Source organism: Phascolarctos cinereus, unplaced genomic scaffold (genome assembly GCF_003287225.1).
Source record: "Phascolarctos cinereus isolate Bilbo 61053 unplaced genomic scaffold, phaCin_HiC Scaffold_2;HRSCAF=192, whole genome shotgun sequence".
Classification (NCBI taxonomy): domain Eukaryota; kingdom Metazoa; phylum Chordata; class Mammalia; order Diprotodontia; family Phascolarctidae; genus Phascolarctos; species Phascolarctos cinereus.
The window spans coordinates 62,355,783-62,371,990 of record NW_027555625.1 but is presented as its reverse complement, the minus strand read 5'-3'; the positions used below and the strand labels follow the sequence as shown (position 1 = coordinate 62,371,990).

The window sequence follows — 16,208 nt, the reverse complement described above, 5'->3', positions numbered from 1 at the left end:
CATACAACTGGTACATTAAAGGGGTCCCATGGAGAGTTGAAAGAAGAAGTAGAGTTACAAAGGAGGACAAGGAAGGGCTGGATTGTGATCTGTGCTCTTGGAGGGAGTGGCCACATTCATGAGATTGTAAATCCATTATTACCTTGGCCCCTACTTACTACTAGTCCTCACTACGCATCGGTGATTTGTTGCAGGAGCAAAAACCCTAAACGGTGCTGTACTGAAGTTACCCCGAGTAGGGCTGTTGCCCATCCCCTGTCCCCAGCTCTGCCCTGCCTCACCTGTTCTCCTCTCTCCCTACACCCAAAACTATTAAGGGCGAGACACAACAGGTCATAATCCTGACAGAAGTCTCAGTGCTTTCCTTGGTCTTCCATAGGTTGTGGCCCAGGAGTATTAGCTGATGCTAAGATGCGAGGATTTGAACGCTCAGTGTACTTTGGAGATTCGTGCCAAGATGTTCTCAGTACGTTGGGCTCTCCACACAAGGTTTTTTACAAGTCAGAGGACAAGGTAGGAAAAAATGGTGAAGTGAAGCAGATTTCAATCATTTGGTATAGGTTTTAAATTGTTATATTAGTAACTAGTGGGAACTTCATGGGTACGATTCCATGTCACTGGCACAAATTAAAAGTCTTCCTGAGAGTCTCAGGTTCTGTGTTGTATGTACTGCCTTCTTTTCTTTGGTTGTACTTCCCGAGTTTGAGGAGCCTTTTTTTGCTTGCTGCTCAGTCCTCCCTCCTTCCAAGGCACCTTGTCGATGGTAGCAGACTCACCTTTCTTCTCAGTCAGGCCGCCTTGAGTCCCTCAGATTCCATCATTCAGCATTGCAGCAGTAGAATTTAGATCCCAGGCACAACAGGCTTTTAGGACACTTTTTTATAAATGCAATTTCAAAGATTTTACTTTATTCCATTAACTTAAGTACCTGTCCCGAACTTTTTGTTTTGTTTTGTAACAGATGAAAATTCATTCTCCTTCTCCTCATAAGCAAGTTCCATCAAAGTGTAATGACTACTTCTTCAACTATTTCACACTTGGGGTGGTAAGTCACGATTCTTCAGACTATTTTGTATGGCCGCATTTTGCACCAGTGCACATCGCAGTGCCTCCACATCTTGGTACATCATCACCTGGCAGCACTTCGCCAGACCTAACCCAAGGACGTGCGTTTTGTCATGGGCTCACCCTGGAAGGCTTTTCACCGTGGTGGGACCTTCAGGGTTTGTGCTTGGTTGGCAGAGCCTCCGAGGCTCCGCCTTGAAGCAAAGCATTGGAGGAGGGGGACGCGGCCCAGGAGCAGCTTTCGGTCACTCAGTAAAACCATCACAAATGTCAGACTCCAGCCTTGACTATGGAGTTTGCTTTGTATGTAGTCAGACGGCCTGCCTGTGAGGGTAGTGTGGACCAGAGAAGCCTCGCTTCCCTAGCCTCTCTTTGCCGTGGGTCTAACTGAAGCAGCCCCAGACCTGAGTCTGGGGGAAAAGTAACATAGTAACATCTAGCAGTTCTTGACCTCCTCACAAGCGTCAGACTTTCAGGGACATCGCAGTGCCCACCGTGCTCAGGACCATGTTCTCAGCACTGATGAGATAGGCCCTGATTCCAAGCTCTCAGTCTAGATCTCACTTGGACTTCTCTTATTCCACCACAGAGAAGTAAGAGCATAAACTACACGCAGTAGTAGTGAGAATGGAGACGAGAACAATTGCTGGCATTTATGTAGCTCTTGAAGGTTTGGAAGGCACGTTATTATTTCGTTTGATCCTCACCAGCAACCCTGGGAGGTAGGTGTCCCCATTACACGTATGGAGAAACTGATGCAGCAAGGTGGTGACTTGCCAGGGCTACACGACTGGTAGAATGTCTGATGCCAGATTTGAATTCAGATCTTCCTGACTGTTCACTACAACCAAGTAATTCACCCAAATCCAGCTATGTTTGTGACCTAACTAGGTCTCTTATTCACAAGTTAACTTCCCTTCTTGTTTCAAGCCTCTGTTTTTTCTGTAGGATATTCTCTTTGATGCGAATACACACAAAGTGAAGAAGTTTGTCCTGCACACCAATTACCCTGGACATTATAACTTCAACATGTGAGTATGACTGTACCCTGTTAGGACAGTTTTTTTGGAATGACACACTAACCTTGTCTATGCCGGAAAGCAGGCCATCTGGGTTTTACTTTTTGACTTTGAGAAATCCATGTGAAACCCTGATTCCTGGGCAAGGCTAGAAGTCCCCAGGGACCAGTGAACCAGGCACAAGAACCAGAACCTGGGCAGCAGCTGACCGGAAGCTCTGTGAGCACACTTTCTCCAGGCTTTACTGCGACTAGATTGGGGTGGGGGGTGGGGGGCAATGGAAGGGAAATTTTTTCCAAAAGCTGTCGATACCACTGGTCCTGGCAGCCTGACTTTAGAGGAAGAATTAGTGGCAGGCTCTAGGTCGACCCTAAAGCCAAGACACTTTCCCCCTTATGTGCACCAGTTTTCTCGATTAAAGTCTTGGCCACTAAACTTCACTCCCTGTCTGGCTCCCCAAAAGTCTACTACTAGCATCATGGAGATAAAAGAGTGGAGGAAATGAATTTTCCTCTGCCACCGCCCTCCAGGCCTCTGAGGTAATGAATGCTTTAGGCTCCTGTGTCCTAGCTGCTGCCTTGTATTTAGAACATAGAAAGCAATATCAGTTTTATTCTGCTTTATTTCTTGACTTGCTGGTGGATATTTAAATGCTCTGGGGACACTTTAAAAACTAAATTCACTTTTTCCCCCAGTTTTTCTTTTCTTTTTTTTATGACTCAGATTTAACGCCTGCATTCGTAGCCATTTAATAAGGTGTGTAAGTTTTCAGCGTTTTCCCTCAGGGCGGTGCCCTCGCAGACTGGTAGGCGGGACTGAGGAAGCCTCAGCGATGTGCTGGGTTGCTCAGGTCTACTGATTTATCGTCTAGTGCTTGTTCCGCTACGTGAGGCCCCTGGTGTAGGCGATGTATGCACCTCCTGGGCCTTGCCTGCTTTCCCTTCCGCTTGAACTAAAAAATCTCTACCAGTTGCCATAGTAGCTGGGGCTGCTGGTATGAGCAGGTATAGCCCTGTTTTATTGTAAGGGTTTCCAGGTTTCCACTTGACTTTAACAGCATCATTGATCTTTGAGGGGTAGGTTGATATAGTGTTTCTTTTTTTTTTTTAATATAAATTTATTTATTTTTAGTTTTCAACATTCACTCCCACAAGTTTTTGAATTCCAAATTTTCACCCCATCTCCCCCCTCCCCTCACCCCAAGATGGCATGCCTTCTGAATATCCCTTCCCCTAGTCTGCCCTCTCTTCTCTCTCTCTCCCCTTTTCTTATCCCCTTCCCCTTCTATTTTCCTGTAGGGCAGGACAGACTTGTGTACCCCATCTCCTGTATTTCTTATTTCCCAGTAGCGTGACATAGTGTTTCTTGATGGGCACGTGCTGGACCCTGGGTTAAGCACCAGGGAAGCTTCATGATAGTATGGTGCTGCTGGTAAGCAGAACCAGGAGGACAGCATCAATATTTTTTAAAGGAACAATTTTGAAAGAACTAAGAGCTCTAATTGACATAAGCACCCATGATTCTAGAGGGCTAGTGAAGAGTGCTGCCGCCTCCTGACCAATATGCTGAATGAGGCAGGTATTTATGGACGTCTTGGCTTGACTCTGCTTGTTTGTAACAAGAGTTTTGTTTTTCTTCCTTTCTTGCCAGTTTAAAGGTTGAGGGGAAATGGGAGGAAGGGGAAAAAATGCTTGAAAAATAAATAAAATTTAATTTTAAAAAACAATGTGCTGGTGGTAAGAAGGCCAGGACTCAGATACTCTGAGCTATCTCCTCACTCTGTGTGCCTTCTCTCTCCAGCTATCACCGCTGTGAGTTCAAGATCCCTCTCACCATCAAGAGAGGTAAGCAGCATCTCACTGTCAGCAGCAAACAGGAACCCCTCCCCTCTTCCCTTGGTGAGGCGCAGGGGTCTTGGAAGGAAGGAACATGACAGAATAGCCCTTTCAGCACCGTTCCTGGGACAAATTGCTGTGGCCTTGACAACTCTCCCTGGTGCCCCACAACAGCAGAGATGCATGTTATAGAATGAATTAAGGAAAGGGATGCAAGGCTTATCTCCATTTGTCAGATGAGAAAACTGAGGTTTAGTGAAGGGGGTGACTTGCCTTGACTTAACTTGACTAGTAAGTAGAACCAGGACTTGAACACAGAGGAAGCTGGCAAGACAGGCCCGAGGCTGTCTTAGACTCCTGTGCCAGGGCTCAGGGAAAGCCAGAACTACCATGGTAGCTGCTCAGGGGAAGGGTTCTGTCGTCGCTGCCAGGGACAGTTAATTAACATTGGGCTTTTTTACTGTGACTCCATCACTGTGTGGCTTCCACCCTACTTTTGACACAATAGTCACCATTCCTCTTGTGCTTAATTAATTGAACTTCTCTCCCCAACCTCATTCCTTACCACCTCCGTATAATCACTCAGCCCTGCCCATTCCAGATAGCCTTCTGTCCTTTTACTTCCAAGTGGTCCCCTGTGATGAGGAAATGAGTTATATTCTGTTTCCACTGAGGCTCTGAGCCCTTCCCTGTAGAGAGTTGTCCCTAGGCCTTTGAAAAAGGAAGAAGTATACGTAGGGACCAGACCCTTGCCTCTCCACTGGAGCCTTATCTCCCACCTCCCACCCATCTCCCCTGCTTTGGCATGGGTTAGGAGAAATGGGGTCTTCTGTCCAAGAGTCTCCCAGCAGCCACCTGTAAAGGATCTTCACAGCTGGCCAGGACTGGGGAAGGACTAAGCATGGACTTGCTAAGGGAAAAGATGCTTTTTTTTTCTATTTATAAACAGTTAATAGCTCTCTAAATAATTTTGTTTGCCGCCGTATTTCTTAGCTGTGTCCTAGGCTCCTAGATGCCACTGACTTTATAGCTGGAATGAACCTTAAAAGATCATCTAGGAGAAGATGGATTTGGCCAGTGCCCCACAGCTAAGAAGGGGCAAGGCTGACTCCAGGTCTCCTCCACCAGGCTGCTGGAAACTAACTTGAAAAACAGCCCCTTACTTGAGCTGCTTCCCCATGGCCTATTTGTGTTCTTTTCTCAGAAAGTGCTGATTGCCAGACTGAGACCTGCACAACCTATAGCAAGGTGAGCTTTCTTGTCCAGGCAGAACCAGGGGCCCAGGCTGTGGAGGGCTCGGGAGCCAGGCAGCCACAGACTCTTTGAGCAGTGACCTTGTACCGCTGGGCCCACCGTAGGTATGGACAGGTGACTGATCTCACTGGGTAAAGCGGAGCAGGAATTTGGTTGTTGACCATACATACCTCTCCTTCCATCCTGGTTTCAGCAGTTTGTGGTAAAAATTTGCACAGCCAGAATGTTTGGCCTCAAGTCTTTGCCTCTGTCCTGAGGTTTATTGGGTAGAATCCCAGAGAACTGGCAAGTCCCCAGCAGGGGTGCCCTAATGTACTCAGCCTGTCGAAGTTCAGACCCAAAAGGACCAGAAAGAGCCATGTGGTCCCAAGATTCACGGACTCTCAGTGCTCTGGGTGACTTTAGCAAGCATGCAGTCAAACTTCCTCAGTTTACAGAAGAAGAAACTGAGGCCAAAACAGATGGCTTGATTATTGGTGCCTCCTGACTCCCAGTCTGGGCACTTTCCACCATGCCACCATGCTTCTGGACACTCTCAGTGTCTCCTGACTTCTGCTTTGAGGATGAACACGACACATGGGCCATTCACTGTAACTGTGAGGAAGGTGTCAGGGCCCCGGGGTTGTGGCAGCCCCCTGTCTGGGCCGGACCAGGAAGAGCACCTAAGGAGGGCTTACCTGACCTCTGCCCTTTTGTGTTTCTGTGTTGCAGTGGGACAGTATCCAGGATCTCCTTGGGCATCCTGTGGAGAAGCCTGTTGTGCTTCACAGGTAAGGCTCCCCCCTTCTCCCCCCTGCCCCTACCAGGCAGGCTCGGAGGCAGTTAAATCCTGTCTGTTTCTCTCCCCTCACACAAGGGCTCAGAGCCAGAAGCTTCAAGCCAAGAAAAATAAAACCAGCCCAATTCATTGAAGTTAATGCCTTGCCCCTTACTCCAGCCCAAAAATTTTGCCTGGTTTTGAATAGCTCATATCTTTAAAGTATTTAAAGCAGATGAAGGTACATCACCTTTCTTTTGGAGCTCCTTCCAGGGGACAGCTTTACCCTCCACACCCCGAAGTGGCTTGTGCTTCCTAGCATTTTAGGATTTAGAGGTGGAGGGGGATATTAGGGATCATCTAGGTCAAGCCCCTCTTTTGATTGAGAGCTGGAGGCCATCTGGTCCAAACTTGGGATTGTCTAGATATGGAACTGAGGCCCAGAGAGGTTAAATATCTAGCCTGGGGTCCTGCAAGTAGTAACCAGCACAGTATTTGAGGTCAGCTGGCGCTGAATCCAGGGCTGTTTCTATTGCACCATACTGCCTTACCATTCTCATGACCGCTGGTGATAGCAAATCAAGGCTGTACGCCCAGGTTCCACGCTGGGACGGGCTCTGTATTCTGCCAGGCCCAGCAAGGCATCTTCTATTGGAAATGCAGGTAACTTGTACTTAATTGGTATCGACTTAATGAACCAGCCATTAAATCTACCCAAGGGTATCATCAACAAGAAGACTCGCACACGCTTCACTCCCCACCCCAACTTGCTTTAATTTAAAGGCCAGGCCTTGGATATTGATTTCAACCTGATTTTGATTTACCCAGGAGGAAATGGAAGGGGTGGCAGACAGATGATTTGCCCCCACAGGAATGGCTATGACACAGAGATTATGCGTCCTTCCCTTCCACCCTACCATTCATACTACATATAGATATACGCAGAGGGCTGGCCCTTTTCTCAAGCTTTCTTTTGGTACCTCAGGATATCCCATTTCTTCTAGTGTCCATCCCATCTGTCTCTTCCCTAAGGTCTGTTTCCTGCCCTCCATTATCCTCAGATAAAGGTATTTTGGATGTTTGGATCCCTTCAGCTGACCTCTAATCTCAAATGCCTCAACACTGTCCCTTTTGTCTCTTCCTCTGAAGGTCATCTTCACCAAATAACACAAACCCATTTGGATCAACCTTTTGTTTTGGACTACAGAGAATGATCTTTGAGGTGAGCAAAACTGGCTTCCCATGGTCTGATTGAACGTGGAGGCTAGAGGGAGCTTTGTGTTGATAGGAGATTCACAGTATTTAAGCGTATAATTTTATTTGAATAAAATGTCGGTCTTTACTCAGCTCCTGTTAATTCTGTAAGTTCCTTGTAATTTCCAGGGCATAACCTATCTTACAGAGTGGATCTGATAAATGTTGAAGCCCTGAGAATATTTGAAAGGATTTGTGCTCAGCACTAAGAGATAAGAGAGATGGTTTGGCCTCTTATCACTTACTCTCTTAGGTGGGTTTGCTTAATAAATAATTGTTGATTTTACCCACCTGTTAATGAAGTTGATCAATTCAAAATGCAGAATGAGACATGGCAGTTTTGCTTGACTATCCATATTTATTACAAGGATTTTTTCTTTCTTTTTTCTTTTTAATGGAGGGGGAAGTAGGAGGGAAAGGGAAAATTGCATGTTAACGGAGGAGGGGGGGGGACATAAAATAAAAGTTATATTAAAAATATTTGTTGAATAAGACAAGTTCCCTTCTTCAGAGGCTTATACTACAAAGCCTAAAAACCTGTGATCCTGAATCCACTTGCCCTTCTCTGTATGGGATTTAAAGACAATCTAGTCCAAAGGTTCTTCACCTGGGGGCCACAGACCCACAGATTTAGGGAAGGGGAGAGAGCCTATCAACTTGGAATTGTTAGCATTTTAGTAGCTGTATTTTAATATTCTTTTGCAATCCTTTGCATTTTATATATTTAAAAACTCTTCTGAGGTGTCTGTAGCCTGTACCTGCCTTCCCAAGGGGTCCATGACACAAGGTTAAGAATGCCTGGTGTCCACTTACCAGATGTGTTATCCTGGGCAAGTCACTTAACCCCAGTTGCCTTAAAAAAAAACAAACCAAAAGACTGCTTGGAGTCATCCAATCTCCTCAATGTACAGATGAGTAGCGGGGTGGCTTGAGCAGATTTACTACACAGAAAGGCAAGTGTATTCAGGATCATGGGCTCTTAGGCTTTTTTAAGCCAGAGGAAACCTTAGATTGTAGAGTATGAGAGTTGAAAGGTCCCTTAGATCTTAGAACAGAAAGTCAGGGCTAGAGGGGACTGTAGAATTTAATGGGGCCGTACCTGTGGCAAGCTCAGGTGGGTGGGGCTCTGACCCTTGCCTCTCCCTGCCCAGGTCATGCAGAACAACCACATAGCATCAGTGACCCTGTATGGCCCGCCCAAGCCCAGCACACACGTGAGGACGGCGGAGCTCCCGTGAAAGACTGCCCTCCTCCTGAGCCCTCTCCAGACCTGGCCATACAGCGTGCCTTGACTTGCTGCCACTTGTAGCAGAGGGGGCACTGAGCGGGTTTTTCTTTCTTTTTACCCTCCTGGTGGCAGCACAGAGCAGGTAGCCCTCGACTCTTCCGAGACGTGGAAGCCGTGGTGAAGGAACTGAACTTAATGGTCTGCGGGCTTTTCCTCCTGGCCTGGTCAGCCCAGCCCCCAGGGGCTGACTTCGTCTTCTTCCCTGGCAGGAAGGGAGGGGGCGGGCGGGCGGGGTGGCACAGCTGCTGAGGGCACAAAGTGACTGCAAAGATTTAGAAGCACAAACTCTGAACTCTGAAGCATCTGGACACAGGTGTCGGTTAGTCTGTGTGTTTGTGTGGCTGTGTTGATGTAGTAGTCACATTTGAGAAAGCAAAGCTATATCTTCTTATATATAAAAACCTATATCTACATAGAGAGAACATATACGGTCGTCCTGGGGCCCCACGGGACAAGTGTGCGTATATGTCCTGACTTCTGGCACCGTGTGAATCTCTGTGTAACTTTCAAACTACAAGCAAGTCGCATGTGCGTATTACTTGATTGTGACATTTGCACTACATCCACTTTACTGACTTGATAACTAACTGCATTAACCCTGAAGAGGCTCTTCTGTGGCTTGGACTGGCTGGCAGCCAGGTCAGGATTCCACTTAGATTTGCTTCAAAGCTTAGATAGAAACACATCCTGAAGAGCGAGTGATCCCGTTGTTTCCGCTTCCCCCTCCCCGTGGAAGCCGTCATTGCCAGAGCGGTGCATCTTTTCCATTGGTCCCCTTTTCTCTTTCGGTCTAAGCCCACCCTGCCCCTGGACAGTCTCCTCAATGGTACTGGGACAACCTGGGGCCCTAGAGCTCGAGCCCCTACTGCTAAGGAGGGGAAAGGGGAAGAGCAAGGCGCTGCCCCCTCCTGGGCATGTTTGCATCCTTCCATTCCTTCTGCATCTTTTATTTAATGCCAAAGTTTTCGCCAAAGACATCCTCTTCCTCTGTTACATTTCAGCATTCTGTATAGTTTGTTCCCCTAACCCTGTCTGAACAGGTCTCTAACCCAAGGATACTGACATACTCTTCCAGCTGGGCCGGGGAGGCTGGGTCAGGGAGTTGGAACCCCCTGTACAGGTCTCTTTGGGGAAAGTAGAGTCTCTGAAAATAACCCTTTTTAGGAGAGAAAAAACAAATTGACAAGAAATGTATAATTTTATCCCATTTTTAATATTTTGATGTAGCAACTTGTGATACATAGAAAATTTTGTGAGGTTTTTCAAATGTGTGTACAGATTTTTGTAAATAAGACATTTTTGTAACTTTAACTCATGTACAGTATAATCCTAAATAGTTTACTGAAGAATGAGAAAATAGACTGGTACCTAATGTTTTTGGATCCAGGACCAGGGGAACATTGCTCTGTGTGTGTGTGTGTGTGTGTGTGTGTGTGTGTGTGTGTGTGGCATCCCTGTTACCGTGTCATCTTCCCATGGGCTGTGACATTCTAGACTGTCTGACTGAAACCACAGTTGGGAATCCACCTGCCGAGGGCCAAGAAAAGAAAGGACTGTTAGGAGCCACCTTTCTTGTAGGTGACCCCTTGCCTGCTTGCCCTACCTGCCCTGTCGTCCCTCCTCACTTCTAATCATCTTTGTTCTCTGGCCCCTGTACATTCCCCAGAGGTGCATGTGTCCCAAAAGGCTAATAAAGTGGAGCTCTCCCTCAGGCACTGGCTGGTGCACAGCACAGTGACTGAGTGTGATGGCTTTTTGGTCACATCCTTTTGATGGTTTTCTGGGTATGGGATCACAGTGGTCCCCTGGGAGCCCTTGACTTGGGAGGGCAGATTCTAGCATCTGCCAGAAACTTGGCTCGGTTGGGATGGGCAAGTTGGGATTCCTGTACGCCTCCAGCTGTGGCCATAGGAATTGAAGCAGTGTCTTCAGGTGGGTCAGTGGACATCTTGGCCTTCCCAAGAGGGGCACTCCCTCCCTCTTGCTGTGGAAGGGGGCCAGAGTTGTGAGTCTTCTTATTCAAGGATCTTTCCTTGTCTCTTAGCTGTGAAGTTTCCTTGTGCTTCACCATCATACCACTTTTATCACCAGGTTGGGTCTAGATATGCCCCAAGTCCCCAGCAAACATGTCTGCCTCATCTGTTCCCAGCTTCTCACACCATAGACTTTGTTGCACCTCAGACCCCTCAGATCAGCCCACTCACCTCCCCCCTTTTTGGCCTCTGTAAAGGACTGTCCTAGGCCAGCTTCCCCCTTCCAAACTAGATGGTACCTCAGTCACAAATGACCATGCCCAGATCACCAATGGCATTTCAAAGGGAGAACTCAGAAAATTGGTCCCGCTTCTCCCTCTTTGATTTTTTCCAAGGATTCACTTTTAGATCTAGCTCCTCTGAGAAAAGTACTACATCTGTCATTTCTCCAAGAGCCTGCAGATTCCTAAGGTTCTGATTAAATGACTGCTTTTCACAAGGCCCTGGGAGGGGCTGATGGGTAGAGAGAATGGGGACTCAGGATTCAAAGATAGACCCTGCCCTCAAATAAAAGAGGGCTGGGGGGAGGTGGGAGCCCTCTGAATCAATGAATGTTGGTGCTGACCCCAGGAACTGGAAGAGATTTCTGAGAACTTCTGCTGGCCCATTTCACAGATAAGGGAAATGACAGGGCCAAGGCATTGTGGTGCAGTAGAAAGAAAGCTAGGTTTAGAGTCCAGACACCGGGGTTTTGATAACTGTGCTGCGCTCTTTTCATTTGTGTCAGGTTAACTTTTCTGGACCAGTCTTTCCTCAACTTTAAACATCCCTCAACCTGTGATGCCATTTTTATACATGCACAGACTCACTCACTCACACCATCTGGTCCTGATTCTTGCAGAAAGTGTTGAAACTTCAGAAAGTTGTCCAGAATATGATGGCTCCCTCCAGGAACAATCTACTTGAGGAATAAGGCCGATGTAATGGATGGGGAAAGGGCAGGTAGGTTCAGGTATTTTCAAGAAGCTTTCCTTAAGCACTTACTGTGTGCCAGGCACCAGTTTCACTGCCCTGGATACAGAGAAAAAGCAAAAAGAGGCCTTCAAAGAGTTCCAACTAGAAGAGATGCACATAAAAAAAGGCCTACCTGAGATTAGTAGAGGAAGGGTAACCTTAGAAAGAATGGCACTAGCCCTGGAAGTCTGGACAGTACCTCCCCTCAGTTTGACCAAATTCTCTGTCCAAGTTAGTGCAAATTTGAGGCTTGTGTGAAGTCAGAAACAATGACTGAAGATGCTGGAGAGGGAAAAATAAAACGGACTAAACCCTGGTAACAAGAAGTTAGGATTGGAAGCTGAAAGGGACGTTAAGGACTTCTTCATTCACACACCCCAAATGTATCCCTGAAAGCACCTTTCTGCACACACATGAGGCTGGATTCTGCCATTGTTGCTGGCAAGAACTAGATCAGGAGCGCAGCCCAGAAATAAGGCATACGAGAGAGGTAATGTGTAGGCTGAGAAAAAGAAGGGGTATGGAAAGGCAGAGAGCTTGACTGCATTCGGATAAGAGAGGCAGAGGGCGGGAGAGGATCCCCTCAAACTCAGAAAACAGCTGGGATTTGTGGCTCTTTCCCCCAAAAGCTGCCCCAAGTACACACTCTTTATGACTGGCTCGTGGCCTGGACAGGGCTGACGGGGTCTGGGGCTGACTCTGCAGTCCAGGACTTGAAAATCGGACCTGTGTGAAGAAGTTATTGTGCAATCCAGGATGAACCAAGTATGAAAATTACATCTCCCTGCCCAGAGATTCTTTACAGAAAGCTCAGCCCAGGCCAGCCAAGGATGTAACTAGTGTGAGCAGAACTTTCCTAATTGGGGCCTGAAAGATGTTTAGGATTCTTTTAAACTCTTAAGCCTTAATTGGGTTAAACGCTCCTTGCTGGAAATGGAATAATGTTCCACATACCCCGGTGCCTTCCCCTCCTTTGTATTTAATGGTATGTTCTCATTCAGACCTATATATGCACACGTTGTGAACGGGAGATCTTTGAGGGAAGGGACCAGTTGGCTTTTGTCTTTCCAGTGCTTTGGATAGAGACACTTAAATATTCGATGTATCGATAGATGGTGAAAATTGGTATCAAAGAAAATGTTTTCCTTCTGCCCTGCTAGCATCTACGCACCAGATAATTAAAAGTAAGCTTGTTACCCGCAAGCAACGGATTTAGAGTTAGAAGGGCCTTCATTTTACAGGCAAGGAAATGAGGTTGAGGAATGTTACTCGAAGCAGGGCTGGGAGGAACCCCACTTCTTCTCCACTTCGCCTCTCCTCGGGTCCCACGCTTGGCTCAGCAGCTAGGAGCCCCAGCGGAAGGGCTTTGGGGCCGTGCGTCTTCGAGCGCAGTCGGGCCCTGGCACCGTGTGCAGCATCTGCCACATGAGCCAGATGTCGGCTGCTGACAGCCCGTGCACCAGCACGAGCTCCCGATAGAAACAGGGGTCAAAAGTGCGCAGGTGGGGGGCGGCCGAGGGCCGTGCTATGCCAAAGGTGCGGAACGCCTGGTGTGCCTCGGGCACCAGGTGGAGACGCTGCAGGCACATGCCCAGAAAGACGTCATCGATGGGGAAGAGCTCCACCTGGGCGCAGGCGGCGGCCAGCCTCCGCAGCGTGGCTCCGGACAGCACGAAGCCCCCGCCTCCCGCGTACGCAGGGTAGGCGCCCAGCCCGTACACCCTCTCCGGGATATAGTATTTGCTGTCCCGAGCGCGGATGGGCCGCGCCTGCAGGATCACGTCCCCCGCCAAAAGGTCCTGGGACGGGTCCCGTGTCGCTATGAACTCCAGCAGGTTCTCCACGTGCACGAACACGTCATCGTCGCCCTTGAACACGAAGCGCGCGTCGGGGCAAAAGGTGGACGCCCAGTCCAGGAAGTGGATTTCCTTTAGGGTCAGGTTGAAGAAAGTGTCATCGAAGGCCCAGAGCAGGATGTCCCCATAGGCGTGGCCCTCAGCCCGCAGCAGGCCCTCGTGGGCCTGCGCCCCCGCCCCCGCCGGGCCCCGAGGAATGCCCAGCAGAAAGACCCTCCGCACCCGCGCCCCGCTCACGTGCCCCTCTGCACCCCAGGTCTTTCGCACGACCTCCCTCCGCTCGAAGTCTGCGGCCACAGACTTGACAGCGATAAGCAAGTCTGGCCCTGGACCTCCTGGAAGCCCCCTACACTTATGCGGCTGATTGATGAGGAGCGGGAAGCGCCTTTTGTCCTTGTCCTGCAGGTAACGGCGAAAGTCGAAGGGCCCCGAGGGCGTCGGGGGCGCTGGCGTGTCCGCCTCGTAGATCGGGTGCTCAGCCCTGGCAGCTGGAAAGGCGCGCACCACCTCTGGCCCCCAGCCAGGGCGCGTGGGTAGGGGCAGCGGGGCTGGGCCAGTGACCATCCTGGCCTGGGCGCTGGACAGGCTGGCCGCGGGGGCCCCTTGCTCTCGCTGCGAGTAAAGGAGCAAACAGAGGGCGGTGGCCAGGAGCAAGGTGAGCGCAGCGTCCGCCTTCCGCCTCAGCCTCATGGTCTTGGCCCCCCAGAGCCTAGATCAAGAGCCCGCACCTCCAATGACCGCCTGCGGGGAGAGAGAGCGAGGGCACAGCTAGCAGAACCACGGGCAGAGGGGCCTCCCTTGCCAGCTCCTCCCCAGGGCTTTGACTCCTTCCAACATGGAGAAGTCCTGCCTCGCCCCTGCCCACCTGCGGGGCCTAGGGAAAGGGGGTGAGATGATGCATTGTTCACTCTGTCCCAGGATGGAGTGCCGCCCTCAGCTACGAACCCCTAAAGCACCCTCCCTACCGCTGCCCGGAGCTGCTTCCTTTTTGCTTGGACACCGAGCCTAGGCGTGATTGTGGTTGTGAGTGGCAGATCCACCCACACAGGTGTTCTCAGACTGAGGCTTCCAGGCACTGGGGCGTAATAGCGAAGGGGCACACTCCCTTTGAAGAAGCCAAAAGGAGCAACACACCCACTCCTGGTTTCGGGCCCCAGAGATGCCTGAAACTTTGAATGTGTGGGTCAGTGAGACCCCAGCAAACAAGGGGGGAAGAGAGGAGCTTCGGTGAGAACTGTGGCTGAGCTGGTGACTGGTTCCTTTTATGGAAAATGAGAAAAACACACACACACACACACACACACACACACACACACACACACGCACACACACACACAACTAGCCCAGGATCATACAGGTCAGACTAACTCTTGAAATCTTCATCCCTTCTTCCCCATTCCCTCCCCCATTTAAAAAAAAAAAAAAACCTCTTGGGCCCTCCCTGCACACTCCGACAGTTCATGGTCAGAAAGTCCAGCCCAGGCTCCAGTCCGTCCCTCCTGGTATGTTCCCGGACTCACTACTTTGGGACTCGAGCCCCACCTAGCTGGGCTCCTAGCTTCTGAGAAAGACGAATCGGGAGAGGTTAAAAACGGGATAGGGGGTGGGGGGTCTGACCATTCTCGGGTAATAACAGAAACATAAGAATGAACCAGTCACCACCAACTTTGCTCTTCCCGCCGCCGCCCAGCATCAAGACTGCCTTCCTTCCAGATTTGGCAAACCGTTGCCCTTGCGTTCCTTAACTATGAAGTTGCCTGGGATCCCCAGAGACTGAAACAGCCGGGCCAGGCCCCCGCAGACCCTGTCCCGGGTACTCACCAGCGCACTCACGTCTGTCTCAGGAGCCAGGCCCGGGCCACTGGGTTTCGCTTGGCCGACCCCGGGACACCCGCGGTCCCTCCTGCCTCCGGCATTTGGGTCGCTGGGGACGGGCATACGGAGCCTGGGCAACCCCAGCGCCTAGCTGGGGCCTGCGAGTGCAACGTTGGCAGGGGAAGAACCCCGGCCCCGGGGAGGGGAGGGAAGCAAAGAGGCCAGCTGCTGCTGCGTCACGTGGCACCAGCAGATGTGCAGTCCTGGGGTTGGGGGAGGCTGAGAGAGAACAGCCGGAGGGAGGGCCCTCTGTTCTGCTCCCAAATTCACTTAACTGTCTGCGAACAAGAGCTGGGGAAGCCTGACTGGCGAGCCTTTGGGAGGCAGGAGAGGAGAGGAGCTGATAAGCAGGAGGAGACGAGCCCAGCGTTTCAGCCTTCCTCTTTCCCCCTGATCCGCGGCCTGGTTTGGTCCTTAGCACAGACATAGACATCCAAGCATTAGTGTGTGCCACACTTCAAAGTGTGCAAAGATACTAGGTCTTAGTGGGATTTGGGAGTCCTGCCGCAGTGACTGTCTGACCTTAGGCAAATCATATGGGGAGGGTAAGGAAAAATAAGGAAATTTTCACAGTCTTCCTTGAGTGACTGTGGTGTTATGAGGAAAGCACTTTGGACACTTACATTAGCACTATTATATTACTATTACTCAGAGAAGTTAAGGGAAGACTGGAGGGGTTAGAGAAGGAGAAGGACCAGGAAGGGAGTGAGGTTGGAGCTGGGCCTTTGGAGAATAGGGCGCATGAGGGTCATTGCAGAAAGTCTGGAGTCTGTCTGTTTCTATGTACAAGTAGACCGTTTCTGTAAAATGGACATCTTCCCAATGTGGATGCAAGTCTGAGACACCAAGAGAAGCATCAGTCCCTCTTCTGCACAGTCCCTTCCTTCGGTGCTGGGCTAGGGGACCTGGGTGAGATGATTTCTTAAGGTTTGAGAGACTTAGTTTAGGGAGCCAAGTAAACCCTGGCTCCAATTGCCTAATGGACATGTAGAGGCTCAGAACATGTCAGAATGGAAAG

General features: G+C 49.7%; 2 protein-coding genes across 2 annotated transcripts in view; one reads left to right on the top strand and one right to left on the bottom strand.

Moving 5' to 3' along the window:
- The window catches only part of PHAF1 (phagophore assembly factor 1), a 64,127-nt gene extending 53,891 nt beyond the window's left edge, over positions 1-10,236 (top strand). Inside the window, exons 9-16 of the mRNA XM_020989402.2 lie at positions 380-513; positions 962-1,045; positions 2,014-2,096; positions 3,885-3,928; positions 5,124-5,167; positions 5,885-5,943; positions 7,080-7,152; positions 8,336-10,236. Of these exons, the coding sequence (XP_020845061.1) occupies positions 380-513; positions 962-1,045; positions 2,014-2,096; positions 3,885-3,928; positions 5,124-5,167; positions 5,885-5,943; positions 7,080-7,152; positions 8,336-8,422 (608 nt within the window). The 3' untranslated portion in view covers positions 8,423-10,236. The remainder of the gene's footprint in view (positions 1-379; positions 514-961; positions 1,046-2,013; positions 2,097-3,884; positions 3,929-5,123; positions 5,168-5,884; positions 5,944-7,079; positions 7,153-8,335) is intronic.
- Positions 9,665-15,627, bottom strand: B3GNT9 (UDP-GlcNAc:betaGal beta-1,3-N-acetylglucosaminyltransferase 9). The gene is made up of 2 exons (XM_020989403.2): positions 15,137-15,627; positions 9,665-14,056 (listed from the first exon to the last, which is right to left on the bottom strand). Exon 2 carries the CDS (start codon positions 14,003-14,005, stop codon positions 12,803-12,805), a length of 1,203 nt encoding a protein of 400 aa, XP_020845062.1. The 5' UTR covers positions 14,006-14,056; positions 15,137-15,627; the 3' UTR covers positions 9,665-12,802.
- Positions 15,628-16,208: the final 581 nt, after the last annotated feature.